The sequence below is a fragment of the Poecile atricapillus genome, chromosome 8, assembly GCF_030490865.1.
Source record: "Poecile atricapillus isolate bPoeAtr1 chromosome 8, bPoeAtr1.hap1, whole genome shotgun sequence".
Lineage (NCBI taxonomy): Eukaryota > Metazoa > Chordata > Aves > Passeriformes > Paridae > Poecile > Poecile atricapillus.
In genome coordinates this window covers 26,412,615-26,431,591 of record NC_081256.1, presented here as the reverse complement: position 1 = coordinate 26,431,591, position 18,977 = coordinate 26,412,615, and the positions used below count along the sequence as shown (strand labels likewise).

The following is an 18,977-nucleotide window of genomic DNA, read 5'->3' as shown; positions in this document are numbered from 1 at the left end:
TATGAGTCTTTTTGCCAGGAAACTCATTCACTGGAAAATCTGTGCAGAACGCCCAGAGGAGCAGCATGATCTCAGTTAAACCTTGGTTGGTGTAAAAATGTAAATGAACATTCACTGACGAGTTACCACCACAGCCCTTGACCTCAGGGTCTTGTTTTCCCTTCACCAAGAAACTTGTCAGCAAAACATAGCTGAAAAAATCCTCAGTGAAAAATATTGACAAGCAAGAAATCTGTTCTAGGTGAAAGAACTGGCTTGTGAGAGCCAGCCATGAGGAAGGGACAGGTCCTGTATTTTTGGGGTTGCACTAGGGGCAAGATGAGCTGAAGAAGAAAACGCAGCCAGCCCTTGAGGTGAAATGAAGCAACAGCCAGAGCTCGGCAACAGGGCGTTCCCCACATTAGAGTGAGGTGACACAACAAAACAAGTTACAAAATATGGGTCGTGTTGTTTGTTTCAAACCAAGGCGAGCAGCAATGACAGCGTGTTGCTTTGTTTTAAAGGGTCCTGGGATCACTGCAGAACTCCCCAGAGTTTTCAGAAGCCTTTTCATGCACCACAAGAGACAACATGGATCCTGCCAAGAAGTGCCGCGTTTGGTGACGGACTGCAAACCTCACATCTCAAGGAGCTTTCCAGGAAAAGAGACCTTTCCCGTTGATTTTGAGAAGGGGAGGAGGGACGAAAGCTGAGGGGAATATGCTAGAGACATGTCTGTAATCCTTGGTAAACATGCAAACCCCGAGTCACCACCCAGCACAGCACCGAAGGACTAAGGCAGCGCTGCCTGCCTGGCTGCTTCTCCCCCCAGAGCCCCACAGGACCTAACTCACCTGGCCATGCACAGCCACACCTCACCTGTAGTTTTAACCCTGCCCCCACAGCCAGTGGCTTTTTGGATTCATTTTAAAATGGCAAAGTATAACACATGATCTCCCCCCGGCCGGTGAATGCAGATTTCTGATCGGGGGAGGAGGGAAGTACTCAGTAACACACATTTTAGCCATCACAACACGACAGAGAGATGACAGTTTCTATCCCACTGTCAGACTTTGTACCCTCTGCTGTTATAGGAAATCTGTTCTACCAAATGTTTTCAGTTTTACTTGAAACCATTTACACAAGAGGAGTCCAAAGACCTGCTGTACTTAAGTAACTTCTCACTAATTACTTCAGCGTGTATTACCTGAAGCCCCTATTTACAACAGTTAATTTACAGCTTTCCAGCCCAACTGAAATCGTAGGTAATTTATTAATTTCTGTACCAATAATCTGTAAGATTGTGATCAAAGACCCTTTCACCATTTTCTAAGCTTTTTCTTGCCTTCTCTAAAGTTGCTCTTTTTTAAAGTTTCTAGTAATGTATAAATCATAGTTTTTATATTTAAATCTTGAGCTACACTTTTGACTTGAAGTATTGTAACATATTTTATCAGTGGCTGCATAGAACTGGGAAATGGGACTAAAGCATGGTATTGGGCAATAAGATAAAGCCTACAAAACTGAGTTCTCCAATGGAGGGCACAAACATTGGAGTTTTCAGGCTGACTCTGTCAGTGCTTAGGCTCTGATCCTGCACATTACTTGTACGTGTTCTGATCAATGTCAGTCCTCACGTCAGGAAAGCTGCACAGCTGATTACAAGAGTCTGAAGGAGCTTTAAGTAAGAGGGTAAAAGGCTTTAAATCTGCAATGATATGTATTAAACATCCTCATGCAGATTGCAAAGGAACTTACTGCTTTGTTTATCAAAGCAAAGACATTTCCAAACCAAGTACCAGATACCTCAGATGACTGCTACAATAGGTCTATTTAAAAACCTATTTCCTTTTAGCTTTCTGGGTTTGTCATCTGATCAAAACATTTTGATAATAAACTGAAATTATGAGCCAAATGCAGTGCGTGTTCTTCATAGGAATTACAAAAATACAAAACAAAAATTCTCTGCAAATAAATACCTGTGCTTGCCCCTGAGCCCCACAGCTCAGAAAACACAGAGCACAACCAACAAATCCCTCTGCACCTCCCAGGATCGGCTCTGCACAGGAGCGAGCCTCTCACGGAGACGGGGAAGCCAGAGCTCCTCGATTTTCACACGGAAACCAACATTTCACACAGGAACCCACATTCCGAACAGCTTTGCCCAGAACAAGGACAAACAAAAAGCCCCCAGCGCTCGGAGGGAGCTGGAACGGGGCTGGAGACTGAGGGGAACAAACGGGCCCTCCACAGGCGAGGGAGCGCCTCACCTGAGCCGGGCCCCGCGGCCCGGATGGCTCTGAGGGCCCGGACGGTTCTGGGGCCCGGACAGCTCTGAGGGTCCGGCCAGGATGGTTCTGATGGCCCGGACAGCTCTGAGGGCCCGGCCCGGACAGCTCTGATGGCCCAGACGGCTCTGAGGGCCCGGCCCGGATGGCTCTGAGGGCCCGGACGGTTCTGGGGCCCGGACAGCTCTGAGGGTCCGGCCCGGATGGTTCTGATGACCCGGACACCTCTGAGGGCCCGGCCCGCCCACCACGGACCCGCCCGGGGCTCCTACCTGAGGCGTGCCGGGCGCTGCTGGGCTCCGCGTCCCTCCTGATCCGGGTTCGCTGGCGGTTCGGGCTTACACCGGGGGCTCCGGGACCCCCGGATCCGGTTTGGGGTCACACCGGGCGCTCCGGCACCCCCGGATCCGGTTTGGGGTCACACCGGGCGCTCTGGGACCCCCCGGCTCCGGTTCGGGGTCACACCGAGACCCCCGGCTCCGGTTCAGGGTCACACCGAGACCCCCGGCTCCGGTTCGGGGTCGCTCCGAGGGCCCCGGGGCTCCTGAGGGCGGGGGCGGGTGAACAGCGCCCCCCTGCGGAGCGCACCTGGCAGGTGTCACCCCAAACCCTGTCCCAGCCAAACTCTGGGGTTCCCATACAGGAGTTATCCCTGTCCCAGCCAGAGTGACTCCCGGACAGGTGTTACCCCTGTCCACCCAAACTCTGACTCCCGGACAGGAGTTATCCCTGTCCCACCCAAACTCTGACTCCCGGACAGGAGTTATCCCTGTCCACCCAAACTCTGAGTCCCATACAGGTGTTATCCCTGTCCCACCCAAACTCTGGGGTTCCCATACAGGTGTTATCCCTGTCCACCCAAACTCTGGGGTTCCCATACAGGAGTTATCCCTGTCCACCCAAACTCTGGGGTTCCCATACAGGAGTTATCCCTGTCCACCCAAACTCTGGGGTTCCCATACAGGAGTTATCCCTGTCCACCCAAACTCTGGGGTTCCCATACAGGAGTTATCCCTGTCCACCCAAACTCTGGGGTTCCCATACAGGAGTTATCCCTGTCCCACCCAAACTCTGGGGTTCCCATACAGGAGTTATCCCTGTCCCACCCAAACTGACTCCCATACAGGTGTTATCCCTGTCCCACCCAAACTCTGACTCCCATACAGGAGTTATCCCCACAGCTCTGCTCTGCACCACGGACATGCTCTGCACCAGTCATGCTCTGTGTACACCAACATCCTTAAATGGGATTACAAGCATTGAAAGAATATAAACATGAGCCTGGAAGTTTCCAGGATGCCACATGCTGCATCCCAGGACAGGGGGACTCTCTGCTCGATTTACTCCAAGAGCTGTTCAGGGGAAATGGGGAAATCCAGGCAGAGGCCGAGGGGCAAGCCTGGCATCACACTGTAACAATATTGTAGTGGCCTGACACTGAAGTTATCACCTGGCTTTAATAGTGCAGCACCAGCATTTTGCAAGAAATCTGAATGTACATGGTTTTTTCCCCCTCAATCACCAGCATCTCTCTGAGAGAAAAGAACCTGTCTCTCAAACACTCGTTTTATTTTTCAGGAATGAAAAATCCCAAACCTTTCACCCCCACACGTAAGGAGAGCTTCATGCTGCACCACGAGCAGACACCCAAGTGGGTTGTCTGAAGGTGGTTACAAAAGGTCACTCTGCAGTGCTCAGCGATCTTCCAGCAGCGTGGGGGATGCATATTTTCTTGGAATAATCCTCTCTTTATTACCCCATAAAACTGGCAGAAACTTCTGCTTTGTATACAGCAAGTCAGCTCGACAATATTGACGCCAGCCTAGAAAGTTATTTTGGTTTGCTCTGCCAAATCAGATCTCAAAAATCAGGTAAAGCTAAACCAGATTGTAGTGTTTACATTTTATCTCTAACATTTTAATTGGAAACATTTGATTTCCAGCGTTGTGAGACACCCAAAGAGCTGTTTGGGCCAGTGGGACCTTTCAGAACCATTTCCCTCTGTGCCTGGTAAATGAAGTGAGTTGTAAAAACACAGCCGTGGTCACTGTGGAGTCACAGCTGGATCGGTCTGGGTGGGCTCAGTGAGGAATTGAAGGTGAGACCCTGAGGTGTGTGCTCAGGGTGGGCTCTGGGCACAGCCAGCCCCTGGCAGGGAGGGAGGGAGATGTTCCCACTGCAGGGACTCCCTGAGGTGCTGCTCAGGTGCTCACAGGACACAGCAGCCACGCAGAAATCGGGAATCCCCAGGGTTTAACCCCTCTGTTTCAGGACATCTGATGAGACTGGATCCCCCCTGTGCCCTGAGTTCATTCACAGGTGAAGAAACCCGGGGTTAAGACAATTCCCAAACGGAATGTCACACTTCAGTGCTCCTGCTGACTGCTGGAATGCCCAGGAATGGCCATGGCTGCACTATGGTCACATCTATTTGTGTTTCCATTCCTAAAGCTCAACAGACAGTGCCCACAGATGGAGATGGAATGTCTGACTGATGTGCCTTCCTCACGTTCTCAAAATGATACCAATTGTGTGAGCAGGAATCAAAAAAATAGTTTCATTCTCTATTTAACCCCATCAAGGTCATTAAGAATTTTTTCACATTCCCTTAAACTTACATCTTGCTGGGATCTTCCAGTCATGCCTCTCACAATCAATTCTCTGCTTTAACTGGGGATTGCATTATTAATGACTTCATCTTCTCAGAAATGCAGTTCTGCAGTAGAAAAATCTTCACGCTCAAAAGCCCAAAGCTGTCAGTGAAAATGCAGTGATCTGATGTTCAGCTGTGATTTAAATGGCAAAGTCACTGAAAATTCACATGGCTTATTATTGAGTGGGGGGATATAATTGTCTCCAATTATAATTAAGAAGGCAAACCCCCCAGTAGAAGACACTGAGGGCCCCTGGTGAGTCTGAGATCCAGACACATTCAGCTGTACAACCCTCCCAGCTCTGAATTATCCTGAGGTTTTCTTTTTGAAGGACATACAAAGTTTCTGTTTCATAACAATAGACTCCAGGAGATTTTCCCCATAATAAGGCTAAAAATATTTGCCAGACCCTATGAGAAATTAACCCTTGCCTGTTTCTAGCAAGCTTGAAGTTCCTTAGCTGGTAGTAGCTATTTTAAAAGTTTGCTGTTCAGCAAGCAGGCAGGTGTCTGACCTACCACAGGAATCCAAAATCACTCCCTCAATTGCAAATAATCTGAGAACAGGGAAATTGGTTTGGTGAGTCCTCCCAAAGGATAAAAAGTGTGCACGACATTTACATTGTTGATATTAAAATTAACTCATTTTATATGTATTATTTTCATGAGAAATGTAAACTGAATTTCCGTGTTCTTCTCCTCAACATCACTGTAGGTTCTTCTGACCTGTAAGACACAGAAAAATCCATTTAAAAGGGTGGCAGTGCCAAGTAGGGCAGGGGGGGGCTGGTGTGTGACACTGCCACCTCTGCAGGGTGCTGTGGGTGACACTGCTGTCACTGCAGGGTGCTGTGGGTGACACCATCACCGCAGGGCTGTGGGTGACACTGCTGTCACTGCAGGGCTGTGGGTGACACTGCCGTCACTTACCCCAGGGCTGTGGGTGACACTGCTGTCACTTACCCCAGGACAGTGGGTGACACTGCTGTCACTTACCCCAGGACAGTGGGTGACACTGCCATCACTTACCCCAGGACAGTGGGTGACACTGCTGTCACTTACCCCAGGACAGTGGGTGACACTGCCGTCACTTACCCCAGGACAGTGGGTGACACTGCTGTCACTTACCCCAGGGCTGTGGGTGACACTGCTGTCACTGCAGGGCTGTGGGTGACACTGCCGTCACTTACCCCAGGGCTGTGGGTGACACTGCCGTCACTTACCCCAGGACAGTGGGTGACACTGCTGTCACTTACCCCAGGGCTGTGGGTGACACTGCCATCACTTACCCCAGGACAGTGGGTGACACTGCTGTCACTTACCCCAGGGCTGTGGGTGACACTGCCTTCACTTACCCCAGGACAGTGGGTGACACTGCCTTCACTTACCCCAGGACAGTGGGTGACACTGCTGTCACTTACCCCAGGACAGTGGGTGACACTGCTGTCACTTACCCCAGGACAGTGGGTGACACTGCCGTCACTTACCCCAGGGCTGTGGGTGACACTGCCATCACTTACCCCAGGACAGTGGGTGACACTGCTGTCACTGCAGGGCTGTGGGTGACACTGCTGTCACTTACCCCAGGGCTGTGGGTGACACTGCCATCACTTACCCCAGGACAGTGGGTGACACTGCTGTCACTTACCCCAGGACAGTGGGTGACACTGCTATCACTTACCCCAGGGCTGTGGGTGACACTGCTGTCACTTACCCCAGGACAGTGGGTGACACTGCCATCACTTACCCCAGGACAGTGGGTGACACTGCCATCACTTACCCCAGGACAGTGGGTGACACTGCTGTCACTTACCCCAGGACAGTGGGTGACACTGCCGTCACTTACCCCAGGGCTGTGGGTGACACTGCCGTCACTTACCCCAGGACAGTGGGTGACACTGCCGTCACTTACCCCAGGACAGTGGGTGACACTGCCTTCACTTACCCCAGGACAGTGGGTGACACTGCTGTCACTTACCCCAGGGCTGTGGGTGACACTGCTGTCACTTACCCCAGGGCTGTGGGTGACACTGCCATCACTTACCCCAGGGCTGTGGGTGACACTGCTGTCACTGCAGGGCTGTGGGTGACACTGCTGTCACTTACCCCAGGGCTGTGGGTGACACTGCCTTCACTTACCCCAGGGCAGTGGGTGACACTGCTGTCACTTACCCCAGGACAGTGGGTGACACTGCTGTCACTTACCCCAGGGCTGTGGGTGACACTGCTGTCACTTACCCCAGGACAGGGGGTGACACTGCCGTCACTTACCCCAGGGCTGTGGGTGACACTGCCATCCCTTCGTGCCTCAGGAGAAGACAATGTAGACCATGAGGGCACAGCCCACGACCCAGCCGAGCGCCAGCAGCACCGGGACGAGCAGGCGGGGCAGCGGGGCCTGGGCTGGCACAGAAAGCTGTGTCAGTGACATGGACAGGGAGCTGCTGGCTCCAGAGTGGCACCAGAGCCACACCAGGGTGTCCCAGGCGGGGCAGCGGGGCCTGGGCTGGCACAGAAAGCTGTGTCAGTGACATGGACAGGGAGCTGCTGGCTCCAGAATGGCACCAGAGCCACACCGGGGTGTCCCAGGTGGGACAGCGGGGCCTGGGCTGGCACAGAAAGCTGTGTCAGTGACATGGACAGGGAGCTGCTGGCTCCAGAGTGGCACCAGAGCCACACCAGGGTGTCCTAGGTGGGACAGTGGGGCCTGGGCTGGCACAGAAAGCTGTGTCAGTGACATGGACAGGGAGCTGCTGGCTCCAGAATGGCACCAGAGCCACACCGGGGTGTCCCAGGTGGGACAGCGGGGCCTGGGCTGGCACAGAAAGCTGTGTCAGTGACATGGACAGGGAGCTGCTGGCTCCAGAGTGGCACCAGAGCCACACTGGGGTGTCCCAGGGTGGCTGAGCCACGGCTCAGGCTGCTCAGCAGGCTCAGGGGAGCCCAGGGCAGATCCAGGCTCTTTGTGGAGCAGGGATCCTATCAATACATCAATATATCAATATATCAATACATCAATACATCTCCACAAACATCAGAGTTTTAAAGACCCTTCTATCAGTTTCCTGCAAACAGCACACTCTTGCCAGAAAGCAGAGTAACAGCCTTCGAGATCCTGTTATTACCAATATATTACAACCCCTTACAGCCCCTCTTTACACAGTTAACAGAATTACAGGTTTTTGAAGGGATTAATAAATTATGTAAAACTATTCACACCACCTTGCACAGTTTAGATCAAGTAGGCAGACTCGGAGGGATGCTTAATAATTTAAGGATTGCCACATTGTTCTTCTAAAGCTCTGCACAGCAAAGCTGTCTCACCATGACACTGCACGGTGTGTCTGCCATGAAAATATCAAACACATGAGCAACCCCACAGCACAAAAATCCTGCCCTGAAGCTGGGTGTCCTTTAGGCCAGGCAGTCCCTGAGCTGTTCCACTGCTCTGGGGCACAAAGGCAGGGCTGGATCCTGCTGGGGGCACACAGGGGTTTGTCCCAGCTCTGCTGGAGCTGCTGACTGCCGGCCTTTCTAATGGCAGCTCCAGGTTAAAGCAGTACCAAGGTAATTTCTGGGACTACCAGTCCAGTGAAAACTCAGATAAACAGTGTTCAGTGTCCTTGTGTGCCTTAGCAGAAACTCACCCTCCCTAGATACCAGTGGTGCATTAAAAACCAGGAGATAAGGCTTTAGAAACTTTGAATGTAGCTATGAAGATGTATTAAAGAGTTCCCTTTAGAAGTGTTACCTGAGTAACTGTGCACACAGCACACACCACAGCTACAGTTGTAAATTTAAGTGAATAAAAATTTACAATAGATATAAAATGCATTTTTATAAACTGCATTTTCTCCTTGGAAAGAGTGAAGTGTACTTACAATGGAAAGGTCATTATTAAAATTTCGTTTTGCTCTGCCACTTGAGCTTTGTGGGGTTAAAATCTAAATTATTCTGTGTTCACTTGGTACTACACTTGGAGTTCAGCTACACACAGTATAACAAAAATGCTGTCAAACATAACTCATTTTACACACTGTCCTATTGTGTCAGCTAACTTGGAATGACAACTACAAAAAATAAAGAAAACAAAAAAGGGTAGGATTCAAAAATACAGGAGAAACCCAAGCTGTTAATAGAATTAGCTTTTAAAGTGATTACACTTTCTTGCTGAAAAGTAAAATATATACAGTGTATCAGACAAGAATACAGGTAGCTGAGTATATTCACACTGCATTGCTCAGATCTATTAATTTCAGTATATTATTACATTCACATTTAATTGTTCCTCTTACCTGGTTCTGCCATTCCCCCTCTGCTAGTTTAATGGCAGGTTAAGGTTTGCCTCTGCAGTTGCTCTGAGAGCCCTGGGATGCTTTAAATAGAGCAATATTTGGAATGTGCTGCAGCTGCCTGGCTCACTGGTGCCAGGGGTTGGCTATAAGCATTCAATTGTCTAAAAAGGCAGGAATTCAGGGGTTCAAGGTTACCTCTGCCTGTTCCTCCAACTGCAGCTCTGTTTCAGAGCAATCTGAAACACTGAAACATCTGAAATCTCTAAGGAGGGGTCAGTTTATTGAAGAGGGAGGGAAACAAGGGTGGAAATTGCTTTAAGTCTCTTTATACCCATGAAACCCCCCACGGTAAATGCAGATAACACTCATGACCCCCCTGTATTTCCAGTGTGACAGGGATCAGTGTGTTCTGAGCCCCCCACTCTTCTCTCATCCCTCTCCTGTGGGAAGGCCAGCCCTGTTCAGGATTCCTGTGCAGGTATCCCTGTAGTTATCAGCTCTCTGCTAAGCATCACCTGCTCCCCCACTCGCAGAAGTTCAGTCCCAAGGAAGAGCTGCTTGCAGGGGGCAGGAACGTGTCCAACATCACACCCACACCACAGCTGGGAGGAACAGCCTCCCCAGGCATCCCCTCAGGAAGGGGATTTCATTACTGCTTCTCCAGAATGGGAGCAATCTTACAATAAAACTCAGGGCTATGGAACACTTTATTATGCCATGCACAGTTCAGCCTATCACAACATTTTGAGACACGAGAACAAACCATGAGCTTTACTTTCTTTGTCTGGCTTTGCTATAAAGCAAATCCTTTTGGGATAAGATCCAATTTGTTGTGAAAAGAAATATGACTCTGTGTAAAATACTTATCGAAAAAAAAAATCTCTGATACAATAACTTTGTTGGCTGCACAGCTGCTCCTGTAAGAATCCTATCTGGTTTGGTTCTGCTAATTATATCTATCCATCTGATCTCATGGAAATAATTTCCAGCAGGAATCACATATTCCTGACAAGACCATCTGACCTTGAGGGATTGGGATCCTTCCAGGCCGAGCTGCCACAAGCGAGGGCAGCGAGTCCCTGCTGCTCACACCACTCTGGGTAACTGCTCCCCTGGGAGTGCTGCCCTGCACCTGAAGGAGATCAAAGCTGGAACTGCAGCAAAGAACACAGTAACAATATAGACATTATTATTTTAAACAACACATCTTCTGTTGGGAACTGAGGAATGAACTGCAGCCATCAATTCTACAATAGACCTCAGTCCAACAGCCAAAAGAAGAAGCAGAGGGACAGTTTCAAAATATAAAAACAAGGAGAGCACAGAAGGCTTAAGAAAATACTCAGAATGGTCTGTGGCAAAATGAATCTACTGCTTTTCTGCTGAAGGACAATGCACAAGAACAACAATTCCCTCATTTCTATCTGTTCCCAATTACGTGATCTTGTTTTATGTTTTTCCCTCTCTGTTTGTGCTGGGACACTGAGATACTCAATTTCCAGAGTTACACTTGGATGGGCAGTTGGGCTCAGAAATGAGATTCCTTTTCAGCCTCCAGCTCACCGAGGTGCTCAGACAGACTGGTCTCAGGGCAACCTTTGGGTCTTTGTTCCCATTAACTGCTCAAAGCTGGGAATCACTTCAAATGTTTTAAATGTCTACAGTGCTTTAAGGGAATTAGGGCCCAAATGAGGAGGAGGAACAGGGTAAGGCAGCAGGGCTGCAAGGCTTCCTGTGACAGAAGCGCTTTTAAGGGGAGAAATCCTTTTAGTGCCTGGTGTTTGAGCAGGAACAGTCAGAACCTCACTGACCTCCCCCCACTTTGCAAAGCAAATGGGCCATTTTTAGTGTGAAAATAGCCAATATGTTTAAAGCACATCCCAATCTTCATCACTGCATCAGTAGCCAGAGATCACATACTGGAATGTCACATTTCTGTCTTTGTTACTGTACTTGGAACCTCTGGGAATCTGCACCCACATGCAGGAGGCTGCCAAAGAAACGCTTCATTTTACAAATTCTATATGATCCCTATAAATAACTGCAGCCTACACTGCTTTAGAGGAGATTACAAGGACAGACCAGCTCATCTTCACAAAGGGAATGCTCCAAGTAATAAAATCTTTATAGCTTTGTGATACTGGTATTAATTTTAAAATCACATTTCTTTCAATCGGCCTTTTTCCTTTAAGAAAGAACCCTGATTTACTAGCGAATCAAAAGCCAAGTTTATATGCCTTGAATTATTTTATGATTTTCCCATACTCTCTTGTGACCTGCAGACTAACATATGAGAATATCAGATTATTGCATTCACAAAATAGGTTTATGTGTGGAAAATTTGTCTAATGAAATGCATTTTATTAGTCACACCAATCTTAGCATTTGAAAGCTCCCTTACAAATTGCTAGACATTACTTCTACTCACATTTACATCATGAAAATAAAGGCTGAGTTATTTGATAACTGTGCAACCAAAGACCTGAAAAAATCCATGTATTAAGCTACTAAATAATTAATTCCACATGCTGCTTCCTAGGGCTCTGGGTCTGCACATCATTTCTGCTGGCAGAGAGAAGCATCACTCAGCCAAATGCTGAGATACCTGCAAAACCCAGCTGCAGCTGTGGAACAGCAAAGATCTGTTCTCAGAGACCACGGGGCTGAGATCTCCGTGAGCCGCTCCTGGGTCAGTCCCACGGGTGTCTCAGAACAGCCACGGTAACGAGCTGGGCTTTGCCCTTGTGCAGCTCCAGCTCCTGGCACCTGAGGGATGGCAAATTCCCCTGGGGCTGGCACAGGACATGACCCCATCTCCCAGGGCATGGCCCCATCTCCCTGGCACCTGAGGGATGGCAAATTCCCCTGGAGCTGGCACATCATGGTCCCATCTCCCTGGCACCTGAGGGATGGCAGATTCCCCTGGGGCTGGCACAGGGCATGGCCCCATCTCCCTGGCACCTGAGGGATGGCAGATTCCCCTGGAGCTGGCACATCATGGTCCCATCTCCCTGGCACCTGAGGGATGGCAGATTCCTCTGGAGCTGGCACATCATGGCCCCATCTCCCTGGCACCTCGTTCAGCAGCAGCAGCTCCTGGGAGCGCTGGGGCCCTGCAGAGCTGGAGGTGAGAGCAGCACCAGGAGCCCCGGGCACAGCTCAGGGGTGGCAGCAGCTGAACACAGAGCCCAGTGTCCCCAAATACAGATTATCAGAGCCAGAGCAGCTCTGGGTTCTTCCCCTGAGCCCCCCAGGACAGCTCAGGGCCAGCCACAGGACAGGTTCCAGCTTCTTCATATAAAGACTTCACCCACTGCTTCCCATCCTGTGATTGTAATTCTGCAAGGGAACCCAGGCAGAAATACCCAGGGTTTATGATCTGAGAAATGGCAGCTTTCTGGAGGATGTGAGCTCTGATTTACACACTACTGCAACCTGTTGCTGTGGCTTTTACTGTCTACTTGGCATTTTCTTCAGAACTGAAAGATGTTTAATGTACCTTGGATTTTGGTGGTTTTGTGCATTTGGATTTGCACTGAATCCTAACTCCTGGAGCAAGTTAGAACTCCAGGCTTACCACACTGCATTTTCTATCTGATTTTTCTGCTGTGACAGAAAAATGAAGTTAGTAATTACTCCATTCTGTTTCCTTGGATGAGAAAAAATAACTTGCAATGCATTCTGTGTGCAACAAAGAGTTTGAGGAAGACTCCCTGGTGCCAGCTTTTGACTTTGACTCAGGCCACGAGCCAGAGTCACGTCCAGCACAGCTCCATGGGGCTGGCATGAAGCTGGGAGGAGCCCCAGGGCACCCCCAGGGCACCCCCAGGGCACCCCCAGGGCACCCCCAGCCCCAAAGTGCCCTGCAGCAGCTGCAGCCCCCTGAGCACCACCCCTCACCTCCCGTGCCAGGCTCAGGGGCAGGAGGGGAGGCAGCAGAGCAGGAGCCACCTGGGACACTCCAACCAGGGTTTTAGCAGGGTGCTCTGGCTGATCCTGCACACAGGGGTGGGAACAGCTGGAGAATGGATCACATTTTTGGCTGCTCCTTTGTTCCAACTCCTACAAAACAAAGGACTGAAGTGCTCAGCTGGGATGTGTGTCCCAGCTCTTGGTTCAGCCCCACATTTCCTGGTTGAAAACAACTGACCAGAGTGAAGATGCTGCATTCACAAACAACCACTGGCCTGTGCAATTTCAGCTCATGTGCTGGGCAAAGTCAGACATGGGCTGAAAACATCTTTATTTGATCTTCCTGTGTCCTCTGAAAGAACATTGGCTTGTGCCAGCAAGGAACACAATGGCAAAACACAAACTGGCTGAAGAAAAAGGCGTGTGCTCGTTATCATGAATTGTGAAAGACTTTCTAAAATGTCATGTTTGTCTAAGGTTTATTTCTTGATTTGACCATTCCAGTGGACCATAAACACTGGAAAAAAAAATGGAGCAAGTTAATTTCAATGTCCTCTTTAGAGCAAAATGAAGGATTTCTTCAGAATCTTTTATTCTACATTTTCATAGAATCAGGGAATGGTTAATGGTGGAAAAGACCTTTAAGATCACCGAGTCCAACCATCAGCCCAGCACCACCACATATTAAAAAACTACAGCTCAGGTGGGTACAAGGAAGCCCTAAAGTCACCTTCCCCAGCAGAGACACCTGCAGATATCCTGCTCTCACCTGCTCATATGAGGACTCCCTGCTCTTAAAAACTGGGAAAAGCAAGGTTGGGACAAAATTCAAGAGTAGAAGAAAAGCTCTGATAAATCCAAGCCATACCCAGGTGCAGGGAGCCCCCAGCATGTCCCAGCAGCTCCTGTGAGTGCCAGGGAGCTCCACACACTCCAGACCCACCCTGGGAATGCCAGCTGGATCCCTGGGATCTCAGTGCCAGACTGGCACCGCTGCAGGGGCTGCCTCACTCCCACTCATCTTGCAGACAACCAGCCAGGTCATCTTCTCTTTCATTTTCCAGGGGATTCTGACATCAGCTTCTCTCATTCCATACCCCCATGGAGATGTTCCCTCCTTTAGCAGTGCATCTGTCTGAAGGAGAACATGAGAGGGATCCTTGTCCTTGCTTTTCCCACAGCTTATATATTCCTTTTTAAATGAACCTCTGTGCTGGGAAAAAAAATGCACTTTTAAATTTGCCATGGCAAATCAGTTAATTCAAAAAGGCTCTGCAAGGCTTGAAAAGCCGTGAAGATATTACCAAGTTTTACCTGACCAGAAATAAAGTTCTCAAAAGCAATAAAAATGGACAATTTCATGCACGAATTAAAAGCCGATCTTATTTGTAAGCAAAGAGCAGTTTTAACAACTCCAAAGTGGTGCTGCAGTTCCCTCTTGTGACAGCCAGAGCAAACTCCTGTTTGCAGGGAGCCACTGCAGCTCTGTGCAGGTGTGGGCTGGGGCTTCTAAACAAACTAAACCTGCTGGTTTTGAAACATCCCTCAGGAAAGATGTATTCACTGTTCTGGGCCTTTGGAGAAGGAGTTTCCCCACCCTGTGGTGCCTTTGCCCCTGCTCACTTTAATCCCACAGCAGTTACAGAAATGAAGCACCTGAAGGCTCTGTGGTGCTGGCCAAGGATGCTCCAAGGTGACAGGGATGGGCAGGCTGGCTGCTGCTCAGCTCCTCAGGAACCAGGAGCACTATTTATTTACAGGCACAAACACAGACTTTGCTGCTTCTCTCACGTGAACTCTCCCCACCCTTCTCACGTCTCTAGGCTCTTTCTGCATTTTGCCCCAAACTAAGCTCCCAGAATTGAGTGGTTTTAGCTTTTGGAAACCAGTTCTTGGTTTGGCTTGGGAGGAACCTCAAAGCCTATCTTGTTCCACCCCTGCCGTGGGCAGGGTCCTGTTCCACAGACCAGGATGCTCCAAGCCCTGTCCAACCCTTTTAACACCTGCAGGAGTGTCACTGAGTCCTTCAACACCTGCAGGAGTGTCACTGAGTCCTTTAACACCTTCAGGAGTGTCACTGAGTCCTTCAGTACCTGCAGGAGTGTCACTGAGTCCTTCAACACCTGCAGGAGTGTCACTGAGTCCTTCAACACCTGCAGGAGTGTCACTGAGTCCTTCAGTACCTGCAGGAGTGTCACTGAGTCCTTCAGTACCTGCAGGAGTGTCACTGAGTCCTTCAGTACCTGCAGGAGTGTCACTGAGTCCTTCAACACCTGCAGGAGCGTCACTGAGTCCTTCAACACCTTCAGGAGTGTCACTGAGTCCTTTAACACCTTCAGGAGTGTCACTGAGTCCTTCAACACCTGCAGGAGCGTCACTGAGTCCTTCAACACCTGCAGGAGTGTCACTGAGTCCTTTAACACCTGCAGGAGTGTCACTGAGTCCTTCAGTACCTGCAGGAGTGTCACTGAGTCCTTCAGTACCTGCAGGAGTGTCACTGAGTCCTTTAACACCTTCAGGAGTGTCACTGAGTCCTTCAACACCTGCAGGAGTGTCACTGAGTCCTTCAGTACCTGCAGGAGTGTCACTGAGTCCTTCAGTACCTGCACGAGTGTCACTGAGTCCTTCAACACCTGCAGGAGTGTCACTGAGTCCTTCAGTACCTGCAGGAGTGTCACTGAGTCCTTTAACACCTGCAGGAGTGTCACTGAGTCCTTTAACACCTGCAGGAGTGTCACTGAGTCCTTCAGTACCTGCAGGAGTGTCACTGAGTCCTTTAACACCTGCAGGAGTGTCACTGAGTCCTTTAACACCTGCAGGAGTGTCACTGAGTCCTTTAACACCTGCAGGAGTGTCACTGAGTCCTTCAACACCTGCAGGAGTGTCACTGAGTCCTTCAACACCTGCAGGAGTGTCACTGAGTCCTTCAGTACCTGCAGGAGTGTCACTGAGTCCCTGCTCACAGATCCAGCTCTGTTCCAGCTCACAGTCCCAGCTCTATCCCAGTTCTATCCCAGCTCTATCCCAGCTCTATCCCAGCTCTATCCCAGTTCTATCCCAGCTCACAGTCCCAGCTCTATCCCAGTTCTATCCCAGCTCACAGTCCCAGCTCTATCCCAGTTCTATCCCAGTTCTATCCCAGCTCTATCCCAGCTCTATCCCAGTTCTATCCCAGCTCACAGTCCCAGTTCTATCCCAGTTCTATCCCAGCTCTATCCCAGCTCACAGTCCCAGTTCCACCCCAGCTCACATTCCCAGTTCTATCCCAGCTCACAGTCCCAGCTCTATTCCAGCTCTATCCCAGTTCTATCCCAGCTCTATCCCAGCTCACATTCCCAGTTCTACCCCAGCTCACAGTCCCAGTTCTACCCCAGCTCACATTCCCAGTTCTATCCCAGCTCACAGTCCCAGCAGGGCACTCTGGCTCCTGGCACACTCTGGGCAGCCCTGACCTGTCACCCTGAGAATCAAGCCTTCTGATATTGTTTTTCAGAGTTTCTAGACACTTTCCCAGGAAGGTAACTATAAACATAGATGTTTATACATTCCATTAGAGATAGGTCTTTTGATGGATGTTTTTATGACCAGTGTGGTTGGGAAGGTGGTAACCTGTCACTGTCGGACACAAAATGATTCACACAGACACAGCTCGAGGTGTGGTGAAAGCAGAAGTGTTTATTTGTTCTTTCAGTATTTACAGGATTTCAGCAATGACCAGGGATTGGATAGTCAGGTTAACACCTTCCCAACCACACTGGCCATGAGAGACGTCCATCAAAAGGCATATCTTTAATGGAATGTATAAACACCTATGTTTACAGTTACTTTCCTGAAAAAATGACTAGAAATTCTGAAAACAACATGGAAAGGCCTGATTCTGAGGGTGACAGTAACCTATCTATCCAATCCCTGGTCGTTGTCGAGAATCTGTGAATACTGAAAGGACAGGATAAAGCTTTTTTCTTCCTCTACCCCACACGGAGCTGTGTCTGTGTGAATCATTTTGTGTGTGACAGTGACACCAGCCTGTCCCTGCACACCCCGGGCACTGCCCAGCTCAGGGGGACTCACTGGGCTCCCAGCAGCTCCCACAGCTCCTCCAGGAGCTGAGCACTGGGAATCTCTCCTGGAATTATTGCTGCTGCTCCGGGCAGGGCTGGCTGCCAGCAGATGGCAATCCCTGCCCGCAGTGCCAGCAGCCAGGCCAGCACTGGCCCAGCCTTTGGGGAAAAATCCTCTGAATGCTTAACAAAATGAAAAACAATGAACTATTTCTAGAATTAATTACACTACATAATGTTTACCTAGAAGAAATATTGTTTTGTCTTGGATTTCTGGATGCAAACCCCTCCTGCTGGGATGCAGAACCTACAGCTCTCAGTGAGGCAGCTCTCCCTGTTCCCTCAGCTACCTCAAAGATACCTCACAGCCACCAGGAAATTATTCCAAATAACCACAATTTCAAATAACCCCATCAGCACTGGGAAGGGAGCTCCTCCTGCAACAGCACTGCCCTGGGAAACATTTCCATGATCCACATTTCTGTCACCCCACCTCTCCAACCCCTTCCCTTGCTTTTAGGGACAAAGAACAATGCCTGAACTCACCTGTCTCTCCTCAAAAATCAAAAGAGGTCACAGCTGAAATTTCCCCAAATTGGTATTATATTTTGAACAATAATGGATTTATGAAATCCTCTTTCAAAAGATAAAAGGCCAACGGTCCCTTGTCCAGGCCCTTCCCTGCACACAGAAATTTACCATTTGAATTATGCCACTTTCAAGTTAATTGCTGCAAAAATGCAGAAAGTCTTAGCTCAGTAAAGGCTTTACTCAGAGTCACTTTATTCTGGGTTCATTTAAATTAATCTGAAATAAGATATCTTTAAACCTCATCAAGAGCATGTTATCTTTTGTAAGGGCTTAAAAGCTTTACAATCATGCTGCCAGTGAAAGGACAGGCAGAAAAGCCTGAAGGCTGGGAGAAAAAAGATCGTTTTGAAGATTTTTATAGGGGTATAATCTCTAAAAATAGTCTTTTGATAAGTTATCTTCAAGTTTGGATTTATAGCAAAATGGAGGAAAACCACCCTCCTGGGGGTGTGATAACCTCTGCTGGATCATCTTAGCAGCAGACAGCAAGATCTCCATGTTTTCTAAATGCCTGACAGAATTTTTCATGGATTTTTACCTGAGCACCAGCCTTTGCTGCTTCAGCAGGTGCTGCCATGGAGTTTTCTAGGCTACAAAAATCCCCAGAAATACTGAAGTCAAAATATTCCATGTGTTACATGAACAGTTACCATCATCATCAACCAGCAGCAGCAGTTTAGAATACACAAAAACCCCCAAAGAAGCACAAAAATCACTTGTCCTCCCCAGAGAAACTGATGCTGCTGCTACCTGATACAAATATATTCAGTGATTATTATTATTATTATTATTATCTGATACATTCCTTCATGTAAATTGAGGATTTAAAAGCCCAAGGCTTATTTCAGTATGAGGAAATACATAGGAAGGAAAGTAAAGCAACAGTTTAATCTCCAAATAGTTTGGGATTTTTCAAACATTCCCTAAGTGACTTCTTCCCCTTGGGAGTTATTTCTGAACGAGCAACATAAAGTTTAAATGCTGTCAAATGCCAAAGGATGTTTTCTTCTAAATGAATGCTAATTAAATTAGCAGCAAAGGTAGTTACATTGACCTGAAATTCTGGAGGTATTAAGGGACATTCAAATGGAAACAATTAATATTCATGGGCCAAGCTTGCAGGTCAGTGCAGGATTTGGTGCCATGGCTCTCTCCTAAAATAAGCTCATGTGAGTTAAAATTGATCCCAGAGAATTTC

The 18,977-nt window shown here is 48.8% G+C and overlaps 2 protein-coding genes across 5 annotated transcripts in view; one reads left to right on the top strand and one right to left on the bottom strand.

Annotated features, from left to right (window-relative positions):
• Positions 1-1,888, top strand: part of MME (membrane metalloendopeptidase) — a 33,499-nt gene extending 31,611 nt beyond the window's left edge. For both annotated transcript variants that reach the window (XM_058844019.1, XM_058844018.1), the window contains exon 23: positions 504-1,888. In XM_058844019.1, the coding sequence (XP_058700002.1) occupies positions 504-603 (100 nt within the window). In that variant the 3' untranslated portion in view covers positions 604-1,888. The remainder of the gene's footprint in view (positions 1-503) is intronic.
• A 3,642-nt stretch (positions 1,889-5,530) lies between these two features.
• STRIT1 (small transmembrane regulator of ion transport 1) lies at positions 5,531-10,281 on the bottom strand. 3 transcript variants are annotated; one of them, XM_058844229.1, is made up of 5 exons: positions 10,239-10,281; positions 9,216-9,295; positions 7,215-7,323; positions 6,272-6,298; positions 5,531-5,641 (listed from the first exon to the last, which is right to left on the bottom strand). In XM_058844229.1, the coding sequence occupies exons 2-3, from the start codon at positions 9,226-9,228 to the stop codon at positions 7,229-7,231; spliced, it is 108 nt and encodes a 35-aa protein (XP_058700212.1). In that variant the 5' UTR covers positions 9,229-9,295; positions 10,239-10,281; the 3' UTR covers positions 5,531-5,641; positions 6,272-6,298; positions 7,215-7,228. The 3 variants fall into 3 exon arrangements, with proteins under 3 accessions (XP_058700212.1, XP_058700213.1, XP_058700211.1); XM_058844230.1 differs by lacking the exon at positions 6,272-6,298 and having other exon boundaries at positions 5,541-5,641; positions 7,188-7,323; XM_058844228.1 differs by lacking the exon at positions 6,272-6,298 and having other exon boundaries at positions 5,549-5,646; positions 7,192-7,323.
• Between the last annotated feature and the right edge of the window lie 8,696 nt (positions 10,282-18,977).